The 18,745-nt window shown below is 48.7% G+C and overlaps 3 protein-coding genes across 3 annotated transcripts; all 3 read right to left on the bottom strand.

Moving 5' to 3' along the window:
- Window positions 1–1,413: 1,413 nt before the first annotated feature.
- On the bottom strand, window positions 1,414–5,455 carry LOC114912320 (kinectin-like). Its single transcript, XM_029258614.1, has 9 exons — window positions 5,348–5,455; window positions 5,165–5,257; window positions 4,715–4,786; window positions 4,517–4,600; window positions 3,756–3,839; window positions 2,874–2,957; window positions 2,694–2,786; window positions 1,803–1,913; window positions 1,414–1,531 (listed from the first exon to the last, which is right to left on the bottom strand). The coding sequence occupies exons 1-9, from the start codon at window positions 5,435–5,437 to the stop codon at window positions 1,502–1,504; spliced, it is 741 nt and encodes a 246-aa protein (XP_029114447.1). The 5' UTR covers window positions 5,438–5,455; the 3' UTR covers window positions 1,414–1,501.
- A 630-nt stretch (window positions 5,456–6,085) lies between these two features.
- Window positions 6,086–16,215, bottom strand: LOC114912319 (kinectin-like). Its single transcript, XM_029258613.1, has 13 exons — window positions 16,153–16,215; window positions 15,953–16,021; window positions 15,787–15,824; window positions 15,436–15,657; window positions 14,353–14,443; window positions 12,925–13,034; window positions 12,143–12,233; window positions 12,001–12,051; window positions 11,056–11,096; window positions 10,863–10,953; window positions 9,641–9,727; window positions 6,613–6,702; window positions 6,086–6,142 (listed from the first exon to the last, which is right to left on the bottom strand). The coding sequence occupies exons 2-13, from the start codon at window positions 15,983–15,985 to the stop codon at window positions 6,086–6,088; spliced, it is 1,002 nt and encodes a 333-aa protein (XP_029114446.1). The 5' UTR covers window positions 15,986–16,021; window positions 16,153–16,215.
- Window position 16,216: 1 nt separating this feature from the next.
- LOC114912318 (kinectin-like) lies at window positions 16,217–18,567 on the bottom strand. Its single transcript, XM_029258612.1, has 8 exons — window positions 18,415–18,567; window positions 17,734–17,918; window positions 17,502–17,570; window positions 17,354–17,391; window positions 17,108–17,198; window positions 16,671–16,739; window positions 16,519–16,556; window positions 16,217–16,241 (listed from the first exon to the last, which is right to left on the bottom strand). The coding sequence occupies exons 2-8, from the start codon at window positions 17,881–17,883 to the stop codon at window positions 16,217–16,219; spliced, it is 480 nt and encodes a 159-aa protein (XP_029114445.1). The 5' UTR covers window positions 17,884–17,918; window positions 18,415–18,567.
- Between the last annotated feature and the right edge of the window lie 178 nt (window positions 18,568–18,745).

Here is an 18,745-nt window from a genome sequence, read left to right as displayed (position 1 = left end):
CAGCAATGGAGCGCTTCGTAGTCATGAGTCAATTCCTGTTTCTCTTAGTTCGGAGAGCCGCTGCTGGTCCCACCCTGTAGATCCCAGGATAAGACTGTCTGAAGAAACCCTTGAGAACGCAAGAGGACGGGCAAGTGAGCAAGGCAGCAGTTCGGCAAGGAGAAGCCGGAAAGACTCCGAGGCCTCTCTGCACCTTTCAAACGCATTTTTTTCATTCGCGTCCCTCAAAAAATATGCAGCAGGCATCACAAGGAAAAACAGGGTTCCCACACTATGCCTGGGAGAAGTTTCCCATGAATTCCCCACTGATGCCTCAGGATTCCCATCATGCCGCGCTGTCTGCTCGTCTCCGCTCCATTTCACGCTTGTCCGTTCAGCTCTGAGGCTGCAGGTGCTAAGTGTCTGGCTGACGTGGAGGGCTTGCTTTCCAGGATGAGCTGGGCTCCAGCGATACCAGGGAGGAGGGAGCGTTATACACCGGCGCCCTCCTGTGGCGACAAAGTCGAGCACCAACGAGCCTCTGTCCTTCCTCAGTCATCATACGTGCAGTCGGACTAACAAACATGACGGGAGAAATAGCAGAACGCATCACAGTCACATAAAAGAACACACCGTATATTTATCAAGCATCCCTTTTAATCTTATATAACCATTACGTTTTACAAAAAAAGGTTCTTAATGAAATTAGCAACAAAGGCAGGGTTGACTAAAGAGGAGTGACTAAAGGCCTTTTCTGGGTAGTAAGGTAGGATTAAAAACAGCTACTGTGAGAGTCTGGATTGCGCCTCCAACTGTAGGCCATAGCCACCCCTCCATGTTGCAGTTCCATTTAGACCAGGCCCACGTCTCCATGGCAACCGCCACAGAAAACCAAACCAACCCAACCCCCCCCCTTCCTCCCCAAGAATAAAACCGAAAGATTTAGCACACGTGTCAGGTGTTTCAGGGTGTTTGCCTTTTAGGTCCAGAGATGAGGACGCAAGATGTAGTGTAGATCAGCAGGTCCTTTATGTAATTAAATCAAGAAAAAATTTCCTTTTACCTTGAGAGAAAATAAAGGAAATAGCAAAAAGACTAAACCCATAAATACCCTTTTAAAGACTTGAGCCTTGTTTTTCTCCCACCTTGTCAAAAGCCCCTAAGAAACAACAGAATTAAAACTGAAAAGAAGAAGTTGGACATCAACAGGGCACTGAATGATGCAGTTTTCTGGTCGCATCTTGTCACTCTCGGCGTGTTGCATCGGGAATGTGGCTGGCTTCTGAAGAGCGCGTTACTGTTTGGAGTGTGTTCAATGAGCCGGGGCAACTGTCCCCCGTCCCGCCCGGCAGCATTCGAGAGAAGGTGGCCAGCGGGTGCGGTGGGTACATCGGGACAAGCAAACGGGAGCGAGACGATCGGTTCAGTGTTTCTGACTAGACTGGAACAGGACGCAACGGGGGACACGTGGGAAGTACCGCAGTAAGGCTAAGGGCAGGGTGGCAGGTCTTCCCAGTGTCCTCTATACGTCTGCTGTGTACTTGTCCCCATCCTGAAACAAAGAGGAGAGATGACCCGCTTCAGATGTGTTTTTCTGTTTCCGGACACTTGACAGCATCTGCGTTTCACAGCAGCTGAAACAAAACCTCGGGTTAAACGTGTAGCTTCTTTTCGATCACTGCCGCCTGTACAAAGTCCTGGCAAATAAGAGTAAGGACGCAGTTGTATACAATGCACGAGCCTAGACAACGTGCGCACATGCGGTTGGCTCATACGTGCATGGGGGTCGAGCGGGGAAGCCCTGCACTCTGCTGCTCACTTACAGCCTCTCTTCCCTTAGTGAGCTGCCTGTTCACAGCCTGAAGGAGCTGCTGCAGCTCTCTCACAGTCTCATCCAGTCCTGCTGTCGTCTTCTCCCTTCTGTCCATCTCCTCCTGAGGGACATAGCATGCACTCAGATGCGGGGCCCAGGAGGATGGCCAAAGCCGCACTCGCACTACAAGCATGAAAAGACACCCCTAATACGAAAGTGTTGCTGACGATGGGGAGCCTTCATTTTTAAGTGACCCGGCAGCTTTGCAGAGAGGGGCTTAAGGTCATGGCTGGAGTGAGTAGTCTTACATACGACGTCTGACTGGAAAACACGGCAAATGTATCTTAAAATGGAATACAAATTAGACATTCAAAATAGTACCGTTGGCTGGCCACGCACTTATTCCAGCAGTACTGCCATTTTCAGAAGCAGCGCAGTAAATGATGCGCCACTTTGACGTGCAGGATCCACCGTAGCCGCTTGGATCTCCGGAACCGACTCCAATCTAAACGGGTTCCTTTCATCATTATTTAAATTTTGGGGTATGTTGGGCAAGGGCCAGAAATCAGCGCGAGCCACATCAGGCAAGCATGGTGGGCGCAGGCATCCAGTAATGTTTTTATCAGCCAAAAACTGTCCATAACAAGAGATGAACGAGGAAAAGGCTGCAGAAGCGGACACATGGATTCGTTTTGTGATCGCGACAAACGTGCAAAACACGCAAAAACCTCGATCGCGACTAACCCAGCGAATGGATCTAGTTTCAACTTGTCAGGGTGCTTTAAACGGGGGAAATCGCTCAATGTGTGCCTGCTGGATTCGTCCTTCATACGCTGCGCTACACGTGCTGTGTGTGGTAACTCGTACGTTCGCAGTCCAACACACACACGCCAACACTTACCCTCTGTGTTGCAATGGTGCTGTTCTCGATCAGGTCAGCTTGCCCCACCTCCTTCAGGATCTCTGCCTGAATGAGATCGAGCGACTGCTGAGCCTGAGAGAGAAGGGGACATTCATCATGGAGGAATTAGCCCCACACCACATGTTTCAAGGAGAGGGCGCCAAGAGTGCACTGCCTTACCTTATAGAGATCTCCGGCCACCTTCTGTCGCTCCTTCTCCTCGGTCTCCAGCTTAAACAGAGTCTCTGTCAACTGGCTCTTGAGCTGGAAGGCAAGAGCCAAAGCCTTCAGGACCTAGAGCCTCTCATACAGCTTAAGTGCTGCCGACGCTTCAGTCGCGAGCTCATCAGCCATTACCATCTGTACCGATCGCACACCATCTCAAAAGGATCATCGCTGCCTTGTCCGTTTATTTTTCTTTTATTGGTGTTAAATACTTAACCGGTGTGAGAGATGCATGTATCCCATTAATATCAGCATCTAAAGCCAATGAGCAATGTCACATACATGCAACTCTGCCGACAGCTGAAAAAAGCAAAAGCCATTTCATAAAAAATATACTGACAGAGTTTTAAAAACACACAAACTCAGACAACATCCACAAGACAAACTTAAGTGAGAAAGAGCTGAACGCAAAGGCCTTAGAGTGAATGTTCTTAGGGTTGTGAAGCACATGGAACCGTGTGTGCAACTGCATACGAAGCGCAGAAGCGTTGTCATGCAAACAGCAGCCAGCCAGGGTGACACCACGACGTGTTTGTTTCTCCCTACAGCAAGTTAGTAGCCGTGAGGGCACGTCAAGGTGCTTGAAAGGGAAGGTGAAAATTAGTGGATTTCCGCACCCGTGTCAGGAGACGAGGGGACTCCACCATCCATAACCTCTTATCGAAACACTCCTTGAGTGAATGCGTGACAGAAACGCTCCCTTTACAAAATGAGAGCTCAGCTGTTGGCTTTGTTGCTTTTCTGTGGAGGTGTGAGCCACTCTGAGGTTATGGACGAGGAGAACCAATAAAGAAGACCTCGGCAGTCTCTCTGCAAGGAGGAGTCAGCAGGGCTTACCAAAGTCAGCTCCTCATTCTGTCTGATTGCTTCAGTATATGAGCCATCAAGTTTGCTCTGCAATTCAGTCAACAGATCTTTGAGCTGAAATGAAGTTTGAAACCGTTTTAGGCGGGCGCACCGGCTGGGAGAAACAAAGCTGTATAGGAGGAGTAAGCCGCAGCGAGAGGAGGAGAGCACCTGGCCAACCACCCAGTGTCCTGCAAACAGGAGGCCCTCAACGGCACCTGTCCGCTTGCAACGCTGCCTAACAGGATTACAGGCGAGTTGAGAGAATTTGGGCCTTTCTGGGTGTCGGTAGAAGGCTGGGAGTCGAGCCAGTGACTTTGAGCGGTGAGGCAAAGTGTGTGTTTGATGCTGAAATGCCCCTACACACTTTGAAGTCTCCGGGAAAGCCAGAACTTCCGGTGGAAAAGTAAACAATAGTCATGTAAACAAAATAAACTGGCTGTAAGTGCTGTATGTTGAGCGTAATGCATCGTGGATATTGTCAATGTGCCTGTCCTCATTCCAAAAACTGCACCAGCTAGGATGGAAAAAAATTGCAATCCCTAAAGATGTCTGTCATGAAAAAAGAAAAATGTCCTTGTATGGGAGCTAAAAAAAAAATCTCCTGGTAAGGAGGTACACATAGACGTACACACAAGGCCAAAACACACGTCACACTTTTGCCCACAGGGAATGTTGTTACCAGCGATCACGTTTACACTGCACGTGTAAGTGTGTACATCAGTGTCACATTATGAAAAGCCTGCACTCACCTCCCTGACCTCCGTCACATAGGTGGCGCTCTCACGCTCAGCCCGCTCCAGTTCCGATTCCAGGTGCTGCTTGTCATGCCTTAGCTGTAATGTGAATCAAAAAGCAGAGGACTGACAAAACTGACTCTGAAGAAGAGGTGCAGACTGTAGAACCTCGGATGTGTTACAAACGCAGGACGCGGAGGCAGGGCGACTCACGTTCTCCAGGTCTCCAACCTCCGAGTTGAGCCTATCCACCTCACTCTCCAGCGTCACCACTTTCAGATTCATCTGGATCGAAAAAGTACCCACAGGATGACCTGTTACCAAGTTGTCATATTACTATAAGAAGTTTAAATGTGGATCTATGGCACCCAAGGATCTGTTCTCTGAAAATTCTCCAACTTAATGAAGACCAGCTGCTGGAAGTGAATGGAAGGCAGCCGGTCTGAAGACAGACGGACATTCTAGAGGGCTAATAGAGAACTAAAAGCTCCTTGACTTGGTGCTCTATGTTCACCTTGTTTTTTTTTTTTTTGTTTATCATTGCATTTTGGGCAAGCTTGAATTCTACTTCCAAGTGGGTACGGCTCCATTATGTTTGCTTTCTAGTCCTCACCCATGCATCCACCTCTGTCTCGTAACTGGCCACAGTATGTTTGGTCTCACCTCATTCAGTTCGCCCTGTGACACCTCCAATCTAACCCTCCAGCGAGACTCTTCTTGCTCCACACTGTTCTGGAGCCGCTGCAGGATGCCTTCCTACGAAGAGAAGGGCAGAATGTCACTAAGCACCCGGAACTGTCCTTTGGGGCACCCCAACAACCGCACACACAGGGCTGCATGCCTCACCGTCTCTGCCAACACTTTTTTGTAAGTCTCGCAGTCCTTCTGTAGCACCTTCTGGGCCTCCTCTGATTCCTTCAGCTTCTCTTCCAACATCTACAAAGGGAGGGGGGAAACCTCACATGCACTGCAGAAAAAAAAACTGGATCACAAGCTAAAGCTAAAAACCTTTCAATGATTTTAAAAATGTTGAAATTAGATAACACCGCACTGCGGCCAGGAGAAAGACTTGCACACGTAAATACAAAAAATTTGACCTACTCAGTTCACAACTCGCATGAAAACAAACTATGAAAACACACCGCGACACGTCAACAGTTGCGGCACCACTCAACGTCATCACTGTCCACATCAACAAAGGCTTTTACACTTTAACCAGGAATCACTCCCAGCTTGCTTATGTAAGTATCTGAACCCATTTCTGCAGTCTAACTTCTAAAGCGGAAGCACAGCCCATGGCTTTTTTTTCACCCCATCTGCGACATAATTAACACGGAAATGGAAAATTGTATTTTTGACAGCAAAGAGACTAAATTATAAAGACTGCATATTTCTTCTGCTGTATACTGAGGATTTAGCATTTTAAACGTTCAATTAAGAACATGGGTTCTTAAATAGCACTGGGGGAAAAAAAAAAGTGCAGCATGATTGGAGAAGCTTAGCATCCACGGGAATAGCGTATGGAAAGGAGGATGTCAGTCATAGTCACCTTGGTGTCTCCTGACTCAATAGCTGGAACTGGCTCTACCAAAAGACTTGCTTGGCTGCGGTTTCAAATCTCTGCAGCCACTCTTGGTGGTTCTGTGGCGGTAGGGGGGGGAAGAGAGACGCAATGGAAATGAGCGTTACACAGATCTGAGGCTCCCGTGCGATAAGACACCGGGAGATGGAAGCATTTTCACGTGACTGTCAGATTCAGGCACACACAGCCGATGCAAATGGGCTCCATGACTGAGCGATGTTCTGCTTTGATGTGTTCATGCTTTAAGAGGATCTCCTGGGCACATTTGACTCTGATGCGTTCAGTCTCTATGCATTTCACGCATTTGTGCCTCCAACCACAATAACATTGGCTCCCTCTGCTGTGTCAGCCTGGAATGGAGCTCTGTGTGTGTGTTGTGTGTGTGTGTGTGTGTGTGTGTGTGTGTGTGTGCGCGCACACGTGAGAGTTAGAGAGAGAGAACATTCGATTATGCATCCGATTGCCTCTTCCTGAGTTTCTACTGGCACTGGACTGTTCCAATGTAAAAGACCATAGTAAGACTGCACACCTGACTGGATGGCAGAGGCACACTGGGGAGCAGTCTGTGCAGGACCTCTCGACACGACGCCTCCGCCGCTTCCACGGCTTTCTGACTCTCCTGCAAGAGACAAAACAGGTTTGAGAGCCCTCTTCCCTTACAGGCCCTCACAGCCTGCAGGAGGAGCTGTCAAGGCTTTCTTTACATTTACTTCCTATATCAAAGAGGCATGCGCGCACACACACACACACACACACACACACACTTAACTTTCCTCTCACTCCTGGTACAACACGCATCGCTACTCAACGGTGTCAAATGTACCGCAATGCCTTCCTCTACCAACCCGGACAGCTTACAGATGCCAGCTGCACTGATGAGTGACCTCGTACCAGTGAGTGAATTACGGTAACCAACTGGAAATACATCCAAGCAGAAATAATTCACTTCCCACTGCAGAAGGCTCAGTGACCCACAGCACTATCCACTGCGGGCGTCCTGCAAGGACCGATCCAAACGTCACGCTGCCACACACGCTCGAATCACTGCAGACAACAGAAGCAGCACTTGGCTGAGGAGACTTGCTGCCAATACATCAATACATCTCAACTTCAAGCAGCACATAATTTCCACCATCTCACTCAAAGAACTTATCTTTTAAAAAAAAAAAAAAAATCAGTGCATTGCAGCAATGGCCTGACTATTCAATAAATACAAGAGAAATATTTCTTCATGTGAGAGTGGTTTCTGAACTCAGTCTCCTGCAATGCCATTACTGTATTCTTAACAATATACTGCTCAATAGAAGAAACCCACAAAGTCTGAACGGGGGGGGGGGATAAATAAATCAAATGGGGAGAAAAACAGTGAAGGTGAAAAGGACCAAGCAGAAAACCACCTTTTGCAAAAACTGTCTAGCCGTACAAAAAAACGGCAGGACAAAAAAGTTTGGTCATAATATGCAGAATTATTCTGCAACCAATTGGTAAAACGAAATTCAGCTTGTAATTGTGCTATTTTGTGGTGTGGTGGTATAGTCACGCAGTTTATGGTGTTTAGCTCCAGTCTATTTTCCAATCAGTAGGAAAAGGCAGAAAAAGGTTTGAAGCCCAAAACGGACGAGGGGAAAGTGCCACGATGTGCGCCATTCCATCGGCTCCCGACAACTACGTCGGAGGCTTTTAGGAAAAAAAAAGGAAGAAGCTGCAACATGAGGATGAGAAGAGCCAGCGCACCTCCGTGGGCTGAAAGAGGACTAGCGCAATCGTCATGTGCGTTCAAGAAGTTCTGCGACTGAAAACCGAGTTCCTTTTCCTCCTTTTCCAAAGCATCACAGTCAGGGACTTCAAAGCAGAAGGATAAAAGGCGAGTTATTAATACGACCGCACTTTTTTTTTTTTTTCCCCTTACTTTTAGTTTTTCCACCTGCTTTCCTGGGCCTCTGGATCCTCCTCGCATAGCTCAAAACGGCCCAGAACCCAAGGAATTAAGCGTGCGCTATTAAACACGGTATCACGCACATCGCAAACACCTGGGTGGTTGTGCTTGTTCGTACAGACCCGGGTAACGCGCCAAAGTCTGGGTGCTCTACACGAAGTGCCAGACACAGGGCTCATTCGGCCACCGGTTCCTCCCACTTTTGGGTCGAGGCTAAATTCTTGAGCGGGGGGGGGGGGAGCCAAGCGGAACACAAGCTACTTATAAACGATCCTCTTGGGTTAGCGCCACGATTCGTTTCAGGTAACGCCAACGCTCTGGAAGACGTTCGCGCGAAAACAGACGAGTCAGTACAGCATTAGAACCTCGGGCAGTCAAAGCAGGGGCGTTGCTGCAAATGCCACAGATCGCTTCCCCAAAGCCTCTCTGACATGGGTGTGTCTGATCTGCCACATTCTGTGAAAAGGATATGACCTTTACAAGAGAGCGGCAACAAAGGGGCAGGACACGCCGCTCTTTATAATCTCAGCAACGGTCACGAGGGATGACGGGTAAACATCAAGTTGAGGAGTGTGACGCCGAACGCCTTCGCTAATGGAGTGATTATACCCTCGAGAGCAACTGCACACGTACGCTAGTCTTGAGTGTGATACGGGCCGCGGTAAGGAGCAGTAAGACCGACTGCTGCCTTGGCAAAGTCCATCACGTCCTCTGGGGTTTAGATGGCGGGAACACGAACATGAACACCACACACACCAACACACCACACCCATCTTAAGCAGAAGAGCAGAAAACCCTAGGGCGTAGTGTCATTTCCATAACAACAAAACCGTCACCATTCGGACTGAGTACAGATGCTGCAGGGAAAGGGGAAAAAAAAAAAAAAAAAAGTTTCTCAAACTTCAATTCTTGATTAATTTGTTTAGAAAATTTCTGATTACAGGAAATCTGATGAAGGCAGAAAAGTTAAAAAAAAATCAAAAATAATTAATTTGCAGTTAATCAATGCATCCGTGCGTGTACAAAAACGAGGATGCTGATCGCTGAATGAGATGGATGCGTGAGGGCGGCATGCTGGTGTTAGGGCGAAGGTGAAGGCTGTGTCAGGGATGGTATCAGGAGTATTTAGACAACAGCACTGGTCTAATAGAACTCATTCTCAATCTACTCTGTAGCTGCATACTCATTTCAGAGACTAGCATCTATACTTGAACGCTTTAGACTCATTTTGGTACAGAAACCGGGGGAGGGTTTGTTTTTCAACAGCTGAACACATTTATATTTATTCACTTAGCAGACGCTTTTCTCATAGAAACGGCATTGTATGAGTTGCATTCTTTGACAGCGGTACGTTCCCCCAGCTGTGCATGCAAGAGAGAAACTGCCGGAAAACGGGGCACGCGCCGCGCCCTTAAACAGGCTTTGCAGCAAAGTGTTAGCTGATGAGGGTCCACGGTGGTTTGAACACCACGACTAAGGCATGTGCAGTAAACAAAGCTGACATGCAGATGGGAAATGAGTATGCAGCACGGGGCTACATCTCCGTTTCATCACGGCCACTGCCCTCTGGATGCGTCAGATTTCATTCTAGCGTATAGCAGACTGGAGGTGGAGTTCGAACCTGGGCAGTCTTGCTGAGTTTCCCCTGAAGCATCGACTCAGTTGCTGACAGAGCATCCATTGCGCTCCAGTTTTTCTCCCGGAGCTCCTGGTCGGTTTCAGAGAAATACCATTTTCAGTTCAGCTGTGAGTTGTCGCCATGGGCCAACCATCACCACAACGGTCATTCTAGCGTACACGCACGCACGCACGCACGCACACACACACACAAATTACACTGCATACATAAGACAGACTATGCAGTATTTAAAAACAAGGTTCTTATCCAGCTGGCTGTAGATGACTCCAAGGCAACCATTTAAATAGAAATAAAACCAAAGTTCAATCTTCTGCCTGTGAATTTCTATATGCATCTATACTGAACATTGTTTTTAAAAGCTGCATACTTACAAATATTCCCTTTTCCCCTTTCTTAACATAAGATGGTTGTAGGAGCCGCGGAGCAGAGACATTATCATTTACGTCACTGTAACGCTGCTGTAGACCATATGTTTATGACCACTTGCTATGATACATATGTAGGTGTGCGTGCGCAGACACACACACACAGTCTAGGAAGACCACCTATCCCGCAGACTCACGTAATCCCAAACTGCTCTTAAGGTGCAAGTTTCACACCCATTCCTTGCAGTGAGATGTACAAGCAGGAAAGAACAGGGAAAAAAAAAAAAACGCATGCAACAACACAAGATCACAATTGCTTTTACACACTAAGAAATGCCTAGTTCTTATTTCTCACAATCAGTCTGCAGGCAGAAAACTAATTTCCAGCACCACAGCTTAGTCAGTGCAACTTGGCCAAACTAAGTAGTTTTAGCATCAGACACAACCTCCAAGCTCAGTTCTGCACAAGGCTGGAGACCCTAACCGTATGTGTGTCTGCAGACACATACACTCTAGCACGCTCCAAGTACAGTGACACTACGGAAGCTTAAAAAATTTATTAAATAAATAAATAAAAGAAGGGGCCTGGGGGTCTGATCACGTTAGTACGAGTTGAGGGGAAGACGAAATTCCGTGCAGTTACTCGTTACTGAAGTTACAGAGTTCTAGTAAAGCCTGCTGAACAGGTATTAGTAATGTTCCTAACAGTCTCGGTCTCGAAAGCGTTTGCGAGGAGGAGTAACGACAGGTAGCGATGTGAAGGGGCTGTATGGTGATGGGTTAGGCCCCGGGGGTAGCGCCAGGGGCCGGCAGTCGCAGCAGCAACGTGGGACACCTACGTTGTTCTTCCTCCGCTGCAGCTCCAGGGAGGCCCTCAGCTCCTCCAGCTCTGTCTGCAGGTGTGAGAGCTGAGCCTCCTTCTCCAGCAGCCTGCGGGACAAGAACAGCGGGAACACATGAGCGCCTGCCAGGCCGCGGCGGTCCTCCAGCAGCACATCGGCAAACACCGGGAAGGAGGGCGCTGGTACCCACCCTGACAGAAGTTCTTGGCTTGGCCCCTCTGCTTGCACCTGCTGAGGAAGCAGACAAATTACTTATGAGCTTAATACATGGTTTTACCCTAAGTGATGTCCACAGTGTGAAGACGCAACAGAAGGGCAACTCCTCAACTTCATCTGGCACCCCCACCATGGCAAGTTCATGTCCCAAATTCCATCTTACCCAAATACCTTATGTAAGTCGATGCACATGACTGGACTGAATAGGGATCAGTACTGGAACGGCCAAACAGTTCAGTGCATCACTATATATATTTAATGTAAATAAAAAATTGAGGACAAAAGGCAAAGTGGCAGCATCGGGGTGCAGCCAGCACCTAGGCTGTTTAAATTCAGCTCAGTCTGTGTGGAGTTCGAACGTTCTCCCTATACCCGCGTGGGTTTCTTCTGGGTGCACTGGTTTCCTCCCACAGTTTAAAGACATGCAGTTTAGGTCAACTGTCCACTAAGTTGCCTGTAGCGTGACAATGAGGTAGTGAGTGTGCGTGCGTGTGGCTGCAATCCAATGAACTGGCTTCATGTCCAGGGTGTACCCCCAGCCTTGTCACGAGTGATTCCGGGATAGGCTCTGGACCTCCGTGACCCTGACTAGAGAACAAGCAGTTGGCAAAGGTGACCGAGTCAGTGAAAAAACTGGTCAAGTGGAACATAAAGCGAATGTAGCGAATGACGTGTTTGCCCATCAAAATGAAAACCAAATTTAAAATATAATCACAACATAAAAACCTAAAACATTTCATGCATAACAAGATTACCCTCATGTCAAAATTATACAGATACAGCTTAACATCACATGACCGCCCCCATTAGGCCTGTCCTGTTTGCGTGCGACACACCAGCTGCTCTGCTAAAGGTGGGCGTGCTGCACAGACGGGGTTCTCAAGCAAACAGCTGAATGCGAAGAAAAGCGCCAAGGTACCTGCTGCTCCGCCAGCTGGATCCTCAAGACTGAGCTCTCCTCCTGCAGTGTCTGCCCAAACAAAGAAACAAATGGCGGGAGGGTCAAAGGTGGCTCCGTTCCCCCCTCAAGCGCTCAACCTGCCGTAGCTGCCACCTCTCACCTGGATGTGCTGTTCCTTCTCTGCAGTGTCCCACGTGGCCTCCCGCAGAGCCTTGCGCAGAGTCTGCACCTCCTCGTCTTTGGCAGCCAGCCTGGAGGGCAAAGGCAGGGGGCCTTACAGTTGGGATCACTTTGAGAAACCAGTCAACTGATCATGCAGATCATCCCCCAGGACACTGTAGAGCTGTGCCATCTCTGCTGTGTTTGGGTTGCGACAGTGCACAGGACTACCAGCCAGACGCATACACACATGCTGGATGCATACCCACTACAGTACAGCTTAGCAAACAGCCAGGGGAGTGTTGGATCACCCTGTAAAGAGGTGCCCGCTCCTCCCCCCGACACAAATTACATCACCAGTGTCTTGCGGAGCAGCACACGGCGCAGCAGGTAGCGCTGGTGCCACATGGCTCCTGGGTTGCGCATTTAAACATGGGTTCAATTCATTTAGATGTTCATTAGATCCCACAGTTTACAAATAAACGTTTCAGGTGGATTGGCGACTTGAAATTGCCTGCTCTGTATGTGTGATAGAGTAAGAGAGAGAAAACACACTGGTGTAGAAACAGGCAAATGACTATAGGTACTACAGTACAGTGTATCTACGACTGAGTTGGCGAAATACTAGTACGTAATCACTGAATGTCACTTCGGAGAAAAAGAATGTGCTAAATGAATAAAGTGTAACAGGGTTAAGTGTAATGCAAATAAATGTATCTGATGGCCATCAGGCCTCAGTCCTTCCCATCACCTACAATGCCTGAGCACTGATTGGTTACTCACAGGGAGCGGAGCTCCTGAAGCTGGGTGCGAGACGCAGCGGTCTCCTCGTTCTCCCGCTGTCTTGCACGCTCCACCTCTGCCCTCAGGTCATCCACCTGCTTCTCCAGCTCCTACAGGAATGGACAGACACCGCAGATGAGATCTGACACAACAGCTGCAAACTAGAGCGCAAAGCCTTCGCTGCGTAGCTGCGGCAGCGCTGCACCGTAATAAATGGCAGGACCCCACAACGTAGGGTCAGCGTGATAAACGGAGCTCTGGAAGGTGAACAGGGACATGGTGAGAGATGTTTTATGAAGGCAAAAAAAACATAACTGCTCCAGGGAGTCCTCGCCATGTATTAAAAACCTCGCTGTGGTAACAAGAGCAGGTCCACTGCAACAGACTAGAGAGGGAAACTCAGAGAGAAAACCAAACAAACTTCTCAAGACTGCTCAAGAAAAATAAGAACACATGAACACACTTCTTGTAATTTGAACTTTCCCAAAGACATCTACATTTACTCCTTTATTTGACACTTTTCTCCAAAGTGACTCATAATGGTAGGTTAGTTACCCATGTATACAGCTGGGTATGTTTACTGGAGCAATTCAGAGCAAGTACTCTGCTCAAGAGTATGGCAACAGGAGGTCGGATTTGAACCGCGACCTTCGGATCCAGTGGATACCTTTAAATCTGATTTACAACCGATGTTTTCGCAGATGAGAACATTGAGGCGATTTCAACCCTTTCTGGTCAGCATCCCTGGTGCTGAGCATCATGGGAACGGACACCACATTAGTTCAGACATTCCCTGTGTTGCCATTGCTGTTCAACTAATCTGAACCGTTCACTAGTCTAATCACATTGTTCACTCACTTTGATTTAAATGTAAATTTATGACAAACAGGAATACCCTTATACTGGAAAGGTTCGTCTAATATTTTGTCCTTTCTCTTCACCATAGACACTACATACAGAGAAATACACATACACACACGGACAGCACTATTTTATTACAGTATTTTTAGTTTATTTAGAATTTTTAATGACATTATTTCTGTGTCACCACAGAATAAATATCGTATTTGGGTTTCTGGCTGATTTTTAGGTGCATGTGGGTCCTACATGGGACAAGGTAACATTTACCCACAACGAAGTAATGGTTATTTTGTCATTTCCGCTAACACATTAACAGAGATCCAATGGATTTTCAGGAACGCATTAGGCTCGTAAAGCACGGACTGCTCGAGGAGAGTAGCGACGCAAAGCTTGGGGAAACACGAAAAGTTTGCACAGATTCAGTCTGAGCTGCGGGGCGTGTGCTGCTCGTCAGGTGCTACAGGCTAATCTCCGAAATCTGCCGTTGAAGACTGGGTGGGACGCGGCCAAGCAGCGCGAGTGCGGGACAACGAGTGCTCGCACACGTAAAAGAAAAGCAAGACGAACCTTAAGAGCTTTCTCCTTGCTCAACACCTTGTCCATCTCTGCCTGCAGCTTCTCTTGCACCATTCTCATGCTCTCGTCTTTCTCTTGGACCCTACAGAAAGCAAGGCAGACAACATATCGGTGATTGACAGAGTATTGCACACAATCGCTTGCATGTCTAAGCAGCACACACACGGGGGGGGGGGGGAATTCAGTGAGAACCACACAGTTGTGATGAGCTATTATTAAGCTTTAGAACTTCCAGTTTACTTCTGAAATGGATGCTGTTCTCAGTCAGTCTGTTCTATATAATATGTAAAGGTATGAGCTGCTAAGTCTAACTGGACTCAAGGCGACCAGCTGCGTGGTTTTCAGTACCAATGCGTTTTTCACGTGCCTTTCGATTGTGAGCATGAGAACACGCAAATCCACACCCCGAACTGGATTTGAATCCATGCCCCAATGCGCACATCAGGCACCGTGAAAGCACCTGCACTGCGTACTTGCGCCCTTAAAGTTTACACTCCTTTACCACGAAAATCATAGAAGCAGCCGCCATGGGTTGAACTTGACTCGATGGCACTGAGCACCTTCCCAGTTTTTTTTAAAAAAAAAATTTGAAAAGCTCAGATTGATGACACTAATCAGCAAGTTTCTGGTGGAATTCATTCAACTTCCTATACCAGTCAAAAGCATCACGAGTAGGTAAAGGTTTGCTGCAACCAGCACATCCAACATGACGTGAAAAAAAACATCAGAACACACTGAAAACCACTGTTAGCACATTTCTAATGACAACTAAAGATCGCTAAAATGACCAATGGACTTTTAAGGGCACTAAGAGCAGTGGGACACCATGGGAAGGGGGGGGTTGAGAAGGACCCATTTCCGTTCACAAAGCTTAACGAGAGGTCACGGAACGACTGAAAGCACGCGGAAAGGAGGAGTACGCTAGCACCTTACAAAGCTCGCTAAGGGGCATGAGTCAAATCACTACGCTATACGACGAGGGTTTGTGCGCAGACCGAGCGTGCGAGCTACCGACCGACAATAGGGCTGGAGAGCCTACAAGAAGCATAGCATCAGCAGACACACAGTAATTACCATAGTGAAGCCATTGGGTCTGTGTCACACTCAGAGTCCCCTCCTGAACTGCCCACTTCCTTAAACGCAGAGGGCTGCCTCTCCCCTGTCCTCAACTTGTACAATAAGTCCAGGTCATCGTCGTCTGTTGACGGATAGGAGTCCTTGCAAGGCTCACTTTCACCCTGGCTCGAGTCCTCTGCTACACGGAGGCCATCAAGAGAGGCGGCCCGCCTGAGGCCCCTGGTGCGATGCCACGCAGACGTTAGCTTCCGGCTACGCTACAAAGGTCAGAGCAATGCTGAACGTGATGCTATGAAGAGACTAAACCGGACTGCTGCCGCCTACTGCGTAACACGTGCTGGTACTTACACTCTCTGCAGCTCCTCCAGCACAGACTCTGACGGCATCTGGGAAACGTAAACAAAACAGGAGCAAGACGTGATGGTGAGAAGATGGCCAGGTGAAGCACGCTATGTTGAAACGCTACAAAAATCATGGGGTCCACTGGCAGGAAGGTAAAGAGCGGATGAGGTACCCGCTGCGACTGCTGCAGCTGCAGAGCCTCCATCCCCCTCTTCAAAGCCTCGTTTTTCTCTCGCAGCGTCTGTTGAGAAAAACAAAAAGCCATCCATCTGTATGACACAAGAATGAACCGGCACGCCGCGAAGGCCACCACGAGGAAACCGTGGATCCGCTGGGAACCAACCAGCCAAGACGACACCACACCTCGCTCACCTTCAGATCCTCCTCCTTATTGGCTACCTCGATGAGACCTGCCTCCAGCAGCTTCTCTACCGTCTTAATTCTCGTCCTTCTCGAGGGCACTGTGGCAGAACACACACACACACACACGAGATTCCAAGTCACCAGAAAGCACACCAGCACCACAACTGGTGCCACGGCACAAGGAGAGGCGCATGGATGTCTAGGAAGCTGAGATGGAAACAAGCTAGAACCAGAAGGGACATCACTCCAAATGAACTGATTCTGGTGCCTGGTGACGCAGTCGCCTCTATTGTCCAAAGATCTACTGAGCGTGAGCAACCACAACAGGCAGGGCCCACGGTGCGTGCGTGCATGCATGGAGCACCTGATACACACCTTTTCTGTAACTGGTCCAGCACCAGCTGCGAGGAGGCCTGCAAAGGACAGCAGCCATGTGGACAGGGGAAAAGGACACAGATGAGTCACAGCGACTCGTGGTTTGCGGCGCAGCGAAAACGGCACAGGTGACGTGAGTGTCGAGCCCTGACCTGCTCCGCCATCTGAGCCTGTGCCTTTTGGAGCTCTGCCTTCAGCATCATGTTCTCAGTGTGCAAGGCCTGCAAGGGGGGGTGGGGGGGATGGAGCCAGTTAGCAAGCAAGGCCAGTATAGTAAAAACACACACACACACACACACACACACACACTTCACTATTCACTTTATACAAGCTAGCACTGCACAAAAAGATATTACTTCACATGCTTCAAAATAGAGAAACGAAAGTGCAGACTCAACACAGTCACCGCCATCCGGAACGACTGACATTTAAACTAATTGACACGAGACCCGCCCTTCCTTCCACGTTTACATGCACGTTAGGCGTAGGCCCTCCACGGAACAGACGCGGACATATGAGCAGTGAGAACATGCCCCTTAGAGAACTCACATAGCGCCCCCATTGCGCCCCCTACAGCCAACTGCCACACCTGCATGTCATTCTCCCGACTGGCCCCAGCGCTCCTCTCCGTGTTGAGGGAGTCCTCCAGGCTCTTCCTCTGGTGCTCTTTCTCAGCCAGCCTGGACACAGGACAACACACTGTACAGTCCCACAGAGGGTCACGTTCTCAAACAACCAAGGGGGGGGGGGGGGGGACGACATCACCACACTGCAGCATTGCAGGAAAAGTTTCTGAACAGCGAGGAAGGTTTTATTCATTGACGGTCTCACTCACAGCTTCTGCAGCTCATCGATGTGAAGGGCAGTGGTGGTCTTCAAGGGAGGAACAGCAGCAGAAAGGAACGGTTAGACCCCACACACAGACACAAGCGAACCAAAACAATCCAAGACTGGAGCTCGCAGGTAAGATAACACTCCCTTACCTGTGCAGCAACCTGGGACTGGAGATTTTCAATCTGGACTTGCAGCGATTTATTCTCAGTCAAAAGGTCCTGGAGAACAGTTCATTTTCAGACAAAAAAAAAAAAAAAAAAAAAAGAGAAAAAAGTTAAAAGCAGTACAGAAAACATTGCCACAAATCAGGTGCTCATAACCGGCTCACGATTCCACAAACGCAAAAGCGATCCAGAGTTTGCAGGGGATACGCACACATACCTGCACCTGCACCTGCAAGGAGTCATCTGGTGGGGGCCGCTGGGAGACCTCCAGCAGCTGCATGACCTTCCGCTCCAGCTCCTCCTTGGTTACCATCATGTCCGTCAGGCTGCTGTGGAGGTTCTGGATCTCCTTGTTCTTGTTGCCCATCTCAGACTCGGCTGCAAGCAGCTTGTTCTGCAACTCTGAGGGTTTGGGGGGGGGGGGGGGGGGGGGGACCTTGAATGACTTCCCCAGTCTTCCTTTTGCCCCTCACACTCATGCCAAGTTTTCCTTCCTTCGACACGATCCAGACACACAGCACTTTTTCTCTTTACGTTAATGTTTGTAACAACCCTCGGGTAGCAAAGGCACAAATAAATCACAAATTTCAAGCGGAAAAAGTTGGAAGAACAGCAAGAACAAATATTACCAGGTATAGTTGGTGACATTAATATATTACTTTAGACTTTGAAATGTGCAATTGTAACATATTGCAGTTAAATCAGTTTAAAAGTAAACGCTGACAGCGGAACCTTAACGTTCACTCGAGTGTGCTACGGATAATGATAGTTTGCTGTGGGAGGGTTCAGACAATAAAGCAAAATCAACCTAAAAAGTGGAAGTGAAGCTGCTCCTCACTCGGCAGTGTGTTCTGGTACCCGAGAGGTGGCCTAGTGCTCCGTGTCTCACTCTCCCTACCTTGCTTGTTGGCCTGCAGCTTCTCCCTGTCAGCATTGACGCTGTGCAGGAAGCCCTGCAGCTCCTCCCACCGGCACTTGGCGTCCTGCAGCTGAGCCTGGCCGACACACGGACATCAGGACATCGACAGCCTCCTCAGCGAAGCCTTTTGAAAACAACTCCACAACAGCTTTGCTACAGAGCAGAGGGAATGCTGGGACTTAACAGGAAAGAAGAGCCCAGCTCTTTTTTCAGCTACAAAAGTCTCGGGCCCTCGTCCGAACCCCCGCTGGGAGCTCGCTTCTCTACGGGCACAGCGAACGACGGATTGTCCTCGCCCTTCATCAACTCC

This window comes from Scleropages formosus, chromosome 15 (genome assembly GCF_900964775.1).
Source record: "Scleropages formosus chromosome 15, fSclFor1.1, whole genome shotgun sequence".
NCBI classification, from domain to species: Eukaryota; Metazoa; Chordata; class Actinopteri; order Osteoglossiformes; family Osteoglossidae; genus Scleropages; species Scleropages formosus.
This window is presented reverse-complemented; position numbering and strand designations above follow the sequence as displayed.

Excerpts from the sequence above, each read along its gene's own strand:
- LOC114912320 (XM_029258614.1), bottom strand. The coding sequence starts at position 5,437 with ATGTTGGAAGAGAAGCTGAAGGAATCAGAGGAGGCCCAGAAGGTGCTA. Across the intron at positions 4,787-5,164 it reads CACAGGGCGAACTGAATGAG|ATGAATCTGAAAGTGGTGAC; the intron begins GTGAGACCAAAC and ends TTTTCGATCCAG. Across the intron at positions 1,914-2,693 it reads GCACCATTGCAACACAGAGG|GAGGAGATGGACAGAAGGGA; the intron begins GTAAGTGTTGGC and ends TATGTCCCTCAG.
- LOC114912319 (XM_029258613.1), bottom strand. The coding sequence starts at position 15,985 with ATGGAGGCTCTGCAGCTGCAGCAGTCGCAGCGG. Across the intron at positions 15,825-15,952 it reads AGCTGCAGCAGTCGCAGCGG|ATGCCGTCAGAGTCTGTGCT; the intron begins GTACCTCATCCG and ends TACGTTTCCCAG. Across the intron at positions 12,052-12,142 it reads AGAAGGAACAGCACATCCAG|ACACTGCAGGAGGAGAGCTC; the intron begins GTGAGAGGTGGC and ends TTGTTTGGGCAG.
- LOC114912318 (XM_029258612.1), bottom strand. The coding sequence starts at position 17,883 with ATGGGCAACAAGAACAAGGAGATCCAGAACCTCCACAGCAGCCTGACG. Across the intron at positions 17,392-17,501 it reads AGTCCCAGGTTGCTGCACAG|ACCACCACTGCCCTTCACAT; the intron begins GTAAGGGAGTGT and ends CCTCCCTTGAAG. Across the intron at positions 16,242-16,518 it reads CTGGACCAGTTACAGAAAAG|TGCCCTCGAGAAGGACGAGA; the intron begins GTGTGTATCAGG and ends GTTCTGCCACAG.